General features: G+C 33.5%; 2 protein-coding genes across 2 annotated transcripts; both read left to right on the top strand.

The window, feature by feature from the left end:
* Positions 1-129: 129 nt before the first annotated feature.
* LOC113238393 lies at positions 130-4,017 on the top strand (the record flags this gene model as incomplete). Its single annotated transcript, XM_026475223.1, has 5 exons — positions 130-330; positions 608-697; positions 869-2,044; positions 2,125-2,992; positions 4,002-4,017. Coding segments are annotated over 5 exons (2,351 nt in total), but the record flags the coding sequence as incomplete, so codon positions are not given.
* Positions 3,833-8,597, top strand: LOC113238392 (6-phosphogluconate dehydrogenase, decarboxylating). Its single transcript, XM_026475222.1, has 11 exons — positions 3,833-3,916; positions 4,002-4,081; positions 5,196-5,307; positions 5,470-5,584; positions 5,674-5,825; positions 6,140-6,232; positions 6,393-6,543; positions 6,759-6,869; positions 7,372-7,515; positions 7,897-8,051; positions 8,484-8,597. Exons 2-11 carry the CDS (start codon positions 4,074-4,076, stop codon positions 8,580-8,582), a joined length of 1,140 nt encoding a protein of 379 aa, XP_026331007.1. The 5' UTR covers positions 3,833-3,916; positions 4,002-4,073; the 3' UTR covers positions 8,583-8,597.
* The last annotated feature ends 452 nt before the right edge of the window (positions 8,598-9,049 follow it).

The following is a 9,049-nucleotide window of genomic DNA, read 5'->3' as shown; positions in this document are numbered from 1 at the left end:
ACTTTATACTCTACACAGGTCGTCTTTCCAATATTCTACAAGCACATGTTTATGTATTAATATTGAAATGATTAAACCCAAGATATTGACTTCAAATATGATGTATTTCTAAATAATTTTTTTTTACAGGTGTGGTGTTACATAACTTCCCAAACCCTTCTACTCATTATGACAAGTTTCGTACATGGGTCATCAATGCTGGTCTTGTCGGAGAGGATGATGATTATGTGTTCAGATGCAGAAGAATTTGCCGTCTCCATTTTGAACAAATTTATCACTATCCAAAAAATAGATTGAGTAGATTAGCTGTGCCAACACTGCATCTCCCAGGTATGATGAAATTATTATTTATCTTTTGTTCATTCAGATCGTGATTATGTACTGATCAATAACAATATTAAATTTAAACAATTACATGTTAAAGGATAATCTACAGGATACTAACAAGGGTACATGGGCATGACTGACATCTGAATATTTCATATGCCAGCATATGAAATATTCTGAAGTAATGTCATAATTATAGTTTTAGGTTGAGAAGAATACTTTTTGTTTAAATAAACTATTGACAATAAATTCATTTGCTAATTTTAAAATGATCCTACAGGTGCACCACAAATTGCAACTGACGATAGACCAGTGCCCATGGTGGTAGATGACTTACAACCTAGCACAAGTACCAGTGGCTCCACTATAGGTTAGTCTCTGTCATCTGATATATCAACAGCTTATTGAAAGAGGTCACTAACTGACAAAAACAAAATGCTCAGGGGAGCTGTTTAAAATTTTTAATACCTTTTTATGGAGGAATGAGATTCCACTTAAATAGTATATAAAAAAATTATTTATACCCATTCATTATTTCTAGGTCATCAGTTTGAACACCAATCCAAAAGGCAGCTATATAAAACTATAGCAAAAACAGGTCATCAGTTTGAACACCAATCCGAAAGGGAGCTATATAAAACTATAGCAAAAACACAATGTGAGCTGAAAAGGTGCAAAAAAGCTAAAGTTGGATTAATCCAGAAGCTAAAAATAGCCAGAAAATTCACTCATTCTGAAGCTTACCGAGCTGTGACTAAAAACTTATTACCAGCAGCAAAAACCTTCTTCGACATGCAAATAAGGCAGTCAAAGAAACACCCCAAAGGACACCGTTTTACTTTGGATGAAAAAATACTGGCCTTGTCGTTGTATAAGCCTAGTCCAAAGGCTTACCGGTTACTAAGCCAAATATGTGTTCTGCCGAAGAAAAGCACTTTAAATAAGTTGATGGCAAAAGCATTTTTGTTGCCTGGACCTAATGACGTCATATTTCGACACCTAAAGCAAAGAGTGGATAAAATGCCCGAAAGCCATAAATATTGCACTGTCATATTCGACGAGATGGCCATTGCTGCTAATTTAACCTACGATAAGCTAAGTGATAGCATAAAGGGATTTTGTGACGAAGGGACTGAAAGAACAAAGTCTTTTGCTGACCATGCACTAGTTTTCATGATCAGAGGAGTATTTAAAAAATATAAACAGCCCATCGCATTTAGTTTTTGCTCTGGAACAACAAGTTCCTCCAGCTTAAAAAAGCAAATAAAACTTATTTTAAAGAAAATAATTGGAACTGGACTAAAGGTACTTTCAGTCACATGTGACCAGGGCTCAACAAATATGGCAGCAATCAATTTATTGATTAAAGAAACTAAAGAGGAGTATGTAAAGAAGAACAAAGAATTTAAAGGTGGCTTTTTTGAAATTGACGAAAGAATAATTTACCCCATTTATGATCCGCCACACCTTATGAAAGGCATAAGAAACAATCTAATCACAAAAAATTTAGAGTATGTCCTAGATGGCCAAAAACGCACCGCAAAATGGGCTCACTTGGAGACTTTATACAAAAGAGCCCCTAGATATAAGGGACTACGTTTAGTTCCCAAATTGACGGCGCGACATGTGATCCCGAAACTCATCCCTAAGATGAGAGTAAAATACTGCACACAAGTGTTCAGTAGAACTGTCAGTGTGGCCATGGGATTCATAGCAGGTAAACATATAAAATATTTAGAAATTATAATTTCTTGTAAATCAAATGTCTAAGTATATTCAATTCATTTTTTTTTTTAGAAACTGGCCAGATCCCTCAAGAAAGCACCGACACAGCTGAGCTGTTATTATTTTTCGACCGTTTATTCGATTCAGTTAATGGAAACTACAACAAAATTGTGAAAGGAAAAGTGTACAGGTCTGCAGTCTCACCAAAATCGCCACATAACAAATTATGGCATAAGAGTTTGCCTGTTCTAAAGAGCATGAAGTTTATTAGTGCACAAGCAAAGCCAAAGGTGGTACCGTCTATTACTAGCTGGATTAAAACATTACAAGCATTTCAGCAAATAACTAAAAAGTTACACAGCTTAGGTTTGCGATCTGTGCTGCTGCGCAATTTCAACCAAGACCCGCTTGAGAATTTCTTTGGCTCGATACGGGCTCATGGGCAACGAAATGTAATGCCAACGTCAAATTTATTTGAGGCTTCGTACAAAGCACTCTTAATTAATAATATGGTTTCGCCTAAGTCGTTAGGGGCTAATTGCGAGAGTGATGACTGTCATTGTTTGCAAAGCTTAAAATATTTTTTAACTCAAAACATCTCCAGGCCTTTACCTAAAGCAATAGAAATTGATAGCAATCATTTAAATATACAACTAACAAATGTTGAAAATTTATTAAATAATGAAAATCCAAGCGCAATTGAAAAATGTGCAGCAGCAGCATACTGCTGTGGATGGCTGTTAAATTTAGTTTCCAAAAAAATTACCCATAATTGTACACAGTGTAAAAATGTGCTAGAAGGGGATAGTGAAGAAAAGTATCAAAAATTCATAACTTTGAAAAAAAATACGAGTACAACTATTCTTCACTATCCCAGCAAATGTTTGCTGGAGTGCTTGATACATATTGAAGAGATAACTATAGATATCTTAAAAACTAGGTGTGAATCGACGCAAATTGTTAATTATATAGAATTAATTACCATCTCGCTTGTTTCACTCGATTTTATTAAATGCAATAAACATGAGATAAAGTTAAAAAAGTTTATTTTAAAAAGGAGCATTTTCTTCATTTTGTATAACTGGTGCAAAGATGTCAATAGTTTGTTAAGTGGCAAAAACACAGTGTGGGACGAAAATGACCCGATCAAACAATTAGCGCACAATTATTATGTACGACACAAAAAGAAAAAATAAAATATAATATGACTTGCGCTTGTTTTCTTTCATTATCTTTTTTGTAACATAATGTTAAGTTTTAATTTCGTTACTTTTTGTTTTTTTTTACAATACAGCGTAAAAAACGAAAACTAACGGAATTAAAATTTAACATTTTGTTACAAAATAAGTAATATTTCATTTGGTTACGTAAATAGATAGATATATATATATATATACCTACGTATAGCCCAGCGTATAGGTTTAGTACGAGGTAGTTTGGGTCTTGTAAACTAGATGACGCCACTTTAATGAAAACCTTAAGATGGCCATCTATACTTTAGTACATATATTCATCTAGGGTGTAAAATACCACGATCACTACCCAAGATGGCGGAAAGGCTACCTGCGCCTGCAGCAGCCAATCACAGCAAGGAAACAAAAATGACAAATGTCATTATTCATTAAAAAAGATGGCCGCTATTGCGAGCGGTTTTCTATAGGTAGATTACCGGCCGTGTTGTAAGCAGCTTCGGCTGAACGACTTTGTTTCCATGACCAGCAATATATTAAAAAAAAAAAAGTATTGTAAGCAATTTTGCAATGCTGGCTCGTTCATCATACTCGCCCTCGCACCTTGCAAGTCCTCATAAGTGAAAGAGAATGTAATCAGTTATCACTACGTTCTCAGAAGTCAGAAGTCACTGGTCCTCTCACGCTCAATACAATTGTTCGATTTGGTCAACCTGACCTGTATTAGTTTCATTGTAACTTTCCTTGTTTTCTTTTCAGCGCACCTAAGACTTAAAAACCTATTATAATACAATCAAGTCCTAAATTGTATTTCTACAGATATCTACAGAAATGGCTGAGTAAGTATTAATTCAGATTATATAATATAATATTTCCTAAAAACCATACCTTTTTATTTGTTTGGATTTTATACATATTAAGAATTAATTAATTTATCCTTTTGAGGCTTTACATTAAAATGATAATGCAGATACACACAGTTATGCACTTATATGATGAATTGTTTATCCTAAAGTACACAAAATGTGCATTACGTATAATTTCTTTTCAATATCATGATCGAAAAGTTTATTTATAGTTTCATAGCCTATTTGGCTTATTTAATGTGTGAAAATAACTTTAACAATATGTGCCATGTGTTTGTCCTATAGGGGCTGTTAGTAGATGATGAATAATGACTAAATTATCCAGGTGATGTGCTTGCCTTACAATAATTAATTTAAAAAATAGTAATGTAATGTTGGAAAGTTGATATGACAAGGTTATTTGAAGGTGAATTATACATTTCAATGTCATGCACTTGAATGTTAATCAATTCTCTTTGCATATTTATTTATAAAAAAGAAATTTAAATTCGTCTTAAAGTATAGTAATATGATATTAGCTATTATTTACTTAGTAACATTTTGTATGTTCTTAAATTAATCATGCATGGTCTGATTACTAACTGATTCCCCTTTGCAGTTTTGTTGTTTGTTTGTCTGTATATGTCACAGGCCTTTAATACTCACTCATTTAAGCCTGTTTTGTCAAGAAATTTGATGAGAAAAAAATATATATGAATAACCAATAAAACTTAAATTAATAAAAAGTTTGTTTGAAATCCCTTTTAACAAAAAGGTATCTTGTAAGTAACAAAAATCTTCATCCTGCGGTAGGTTGAATTCAGTGATACGTTGTTGGATAGGTCTGAGACATATTTATGTTAAATACTATAGTTGCAAAATTTTTGCTATTAAAGGAGTTTTTAGAGTTACCTTAAATTTTGATGTACTAATGCAATGAATATGAATAATTCTGGAAATGTGCTTCTTATTTAATTTTTTCAATAACAATTGTAAAGGACACTGGTACCTACACATTCTTAGTGAAATTCTCTGAAATGTCTGAAAAAATTTAGTGCTTTTTAAAGACTATGAATATAATTATTTATTTAATTTTTAATTGTTGTAGGTCTAAAGCTGATATTGCCCTTATTGGACTGGCTGTGATGGGCCAGAACTTGATTTTGAACATGGACTCTCATGGATTTGTTGTTTGTGCATTTAACAGAACCGTTTCTAAGGTAATGAAATAAAATGTATTTCAATGCTTTAACCACTTAATAGTAGATGGTTTTACAGGAGTTTCATAAAATATTTGTAATGGCTTATTATGATTAAACTGTTTGAAATTTTCATGCCTTGTATGTTATAATATAATCCTCAATAGGTCATAAAATTTTTAGGTTAATGAATTTCTTGCAAATGAAGCTAAAGGAACTAAAATAATTGGAGCAAAATCACTGGAAGACATGGTCGCAAAATTGAAGAAACCTAGGAAGGTTATGTTACTAGTAAAGGGTAATTATTATTTAATGTAATCTTTATGAATTGAAATGAAAAATTGGAATTTTTTCTAAAGTCTAAGTCTGAATCCTTTTTATTTTTAGCTGGTTTTGCTGTAGACGAGTTTGTGAAGAAGTTAGTGCCTCTGCTAGAGAAGGGTGACATTATTATTGATGGTGGGAACTCCCAGTATACTGACACACAGCGTTGGTGTAAGGAGTTGGAGCCCACTGGTATCTATTACATAGGCATGGGGGTAAGTGTTGAAAATGTAATTGATGTAATTCATCATTAAAACAATACCTGTTTTATTGAGTAACATGAAATTAGGGAAGTCTGATTCAATAATTCTAGTTTGAATTACAAAGAGTGTTTTTCATTTAGTAATAATAGTTACATTGTAGAACACAATATTATGTAGTGTCATAGTAAGCCAATATTTTTGTTCTAAACAAGATGTGTATTCAATTGCCATGTGTATTGTGCACTAGCAGTAAAGATTGAAAGTTTCTGCATTATAAGTTGTAAATTTTTTTTATTTCTCCACTTTTATTTGATAAAATCTTCTAGGTAAGTGGAGGGGAAGACGGTGCTCGATATGGGCCTTCGCTGATGCCTGGTGGTCACCCTGCTGCGTGGCCTCACGTCAAACCCATTTTTCAGGTTTGTTCCTCCACATTTATGATAATTTATAGGTATTCAAGTGGTTGTCACTGTTATGTTATTCAGTATTTAAATATCTGAAGTTTGTATAGATTTTCGTTATTCTACTGTATGTATCATTACATTTTAATACCTAACTACACACAAGTAATATTTTTAGGCAATCTGTGCCAAAGTCAACAATGAGCCTTGCTGCGACTGGGTAGGCGAAGATGGCGCGGGACACTTTGTCAAAATGGTCCATAACGGAATTGAATATGGAGACATGCAGCTCATTTGTGAAGCTTATCATATTATGAAGGATGTGTTGGGTATGTTATAAATATGTATATTAAATTACAGGGCTTATGTGGTAAGTGGTTATGTTTGACTAAGTAACAGTCATAACCATAGCCACTGACAAAAAGCCCGCGATGTCGCCGATGAGTCTTTCGCTTATAGAAAGCTGTTACTTGGATTATTTTTGTTGCCATTTAGAAATTAAATAAACCAAGTCAAATGAATATTTGTCATTGTTGTTTTACAGGAATGCAGCAAGAGGACATGGCACAAGTTTTCGACGAATGGAACAAGGGAGAATTGGATTCTTTTCTAATCGAAATCACTCGGGACATTTTAAACTTTAAAGATGCGGATGGTATGTAAATTGACTCTATTTTCAAATGAAATATGAGTGATTCGTGTTGCGTTATTTTACCTCAAGGAAAAGCCGTAACGGATGTTTGAGGTAAAATTGTAAGTATAATTACTGGCTAACTAGTTACAGACGCATCAACACTAAACTATTACTCGTTTTATAAACTACACTTAATGATTTACGTAGTAAATCTAATAATCTAAAGTATCATTTATAACTATAATTATTCGTTCTTGAATTCAGTAATGCTTGCAATTAAATATAGATTATGATGAAATATTTAGGATTTCTTTATTCTGGCTCTAAATGAAAGTTTATAAGGTACATACTCAAAAGTGCATGTAAAAAAAACACTGAGGTACCTTTACTTTCGTATAGACATGTGTAGTAAAAGTTTCGTATCTGCATACAAGTACTGATAACAGTCACTTCAACGTTGTATTATCATTTCCACCCAACTTTTTTTAACGCTTTTAAAGTGCGTAAAGCTTATGTGTGACAGGTAAGTACCTACTGCCGAAGATCCGTGACGCCGCGGGACAGAAGGGCACGGGCAAGTGGACCGGCATCAGCGCGCTGGAGTATGGCGTACCTGTCACGCTTATCGGCGAAGCTGTCTTCGCGCGATGCCTCTCCGCTCTTAAAGGTATTTTTTTACATACTTCATTTTTGTTTGCTTTGCCGTAACAACTGACTGCGACTTTAAAAAAGCAATCTGCAATTATAGGTGTGATAACTAACATCTGCAGTGCACTTTTCTCACTTTCTTTTATTATCTAGTTACTAAACCATTTATATTCAATGTTTTTATTTTCTTCTTTGTTTAACAGTAAAAGTCGTTAATTTAAAATCTTTGGAGGAATGTACAGGGTCAAAAGCTTGCTTGCATAAGATTTAAAGAGCTTTCAATAACAACGATCCAAAACCCAACGTATCAGAGCTTATACTGTACCTATTATATTATAGACTGTACCTATTTTATACATTAGCAGTACGACTTATACGAGTTTTTCTTCACCCAAAACAGAGGAACGCGTGAAAGCATGTAAGGTTCTCCCAGGTTGTACATACAATTTCACTGGTGATGAGAAGGAATTCTTGGAGCATTTGCGTAAAGCGCTTTATGCGAGCAAGGTCATATCCTATGCGCAAGGATTCATGTTGCTCAGAGAAGCTGCTAAAGTGAGTGGTGGCACAAACAACGTGTCAAACAAAGTTCTTTTACGTCATGAGTACATTCAGCGCCAAAATGCTCTGTCATATAAACAGCCACAAGTAACTTAATTGAAACTGATATTCGTTTCAGAACTGTTTATTCATATAAGGTTTGCTCTTATATTTGCATATGTTTTGTGTTAGTTACATCGGATGATTTTGACGCTGCCTGTACAATCGACACTCCTTTCGGATGTTTCAGTTCTTTTTAATGTATACACTTTTTCTTGACTCCTTTGCTTTGACTTTCACCCCTGCTATCAGGTCTTTGTCACTATAAAATAATTGATCATTCTTTTTGAACATGCCTATTTAATTATTCGTGATGAATATTATCTTAAAGATAATTTATATTATCACATCACAATTTGGTGAGAACATTTAAAATATGTGTTTTAGGTTAACAAATGGAATCTTAATTACGGAAGCATAGCGTTAATGTGGCGTGGAGGTTGCATTATTAGGAGCGTTTTCCTCGGCAACATTAAGGTAAAGTAAATTGATTTCCTGATATTGTTTAGTGATAACTGTACAAGCCACTCAAGAGTGCTACGTTGTTTTCGCTTATTGATAAGCAGTGATCGGTATTGAGTTGGTTACATAACCTAAAATTCGAGTAATGTAAAGAATAATGTGGATATTCCCTTTTAGAAGTCCCGGAACTTAAGAACTGATTATTATATTTGTATATGTGTACTGTAGATATATTTGAGCACATTGGCGACAAATTATTATTTTTTATTGAGCATTTGCCACAAATTATTCTCTCAAAAAATAATATTGTAGTTGTGTTTCTATAGGTAGGACTTACTTAGCAAAAGGTTTTTTTTGCTTTGCACGCATATTCGTTGTAGAAACAAGTAACTACTACCTCTTTCACACAGCATAGAAAGCAGTAACTGCTATCTCTTTCACACGATACGAAAACAAGATAAGAAAAACTATAGAAACCATTGCCGTTATTA

This window comes from Hyposmocoma kahamanoa, unplaced genomic scaffold (assembly GCF_003589595.1).
Source record: "Hyposmocoma kahamanoa isolate Upper Pololo Valley unplaced genomic scaffold, ASM358959v1 95187, whole genome shotgun sequence".
In the NCBI taxonomy this organism is placed as follows: Eukaryota; Metazoa; Arthropoda; class Insecta; order Lepidoptera; family Cosmopterigidae; genus Hyposmocoma; species Hyposmocoma kahamanoa.
Note: the sequence above shows the minus strand (reverse complement) of the source record. Positions and strands in the feature narration are given on the sequence as shown.

Bases quoted from the DNA above. Each gene is read 5' to 3' on its own strand.
- LOC113238392 (XM_026475222.1), top strand. The intron at 6,233-6,392 runs GTTTGTTCCTCC...TAATATTTTTAG, and splicing joins ACGTCAAACCCATTTTTCAG to GCAATCTGTGCCAAAGTCAA. The intron at 6,870-7,371 runs GTATGTAAATTG...TATGTGTGACAG, and splicing joins AAACTTTAAAGATGCGGATG to GTAAGTACCTACTGCCGAAG.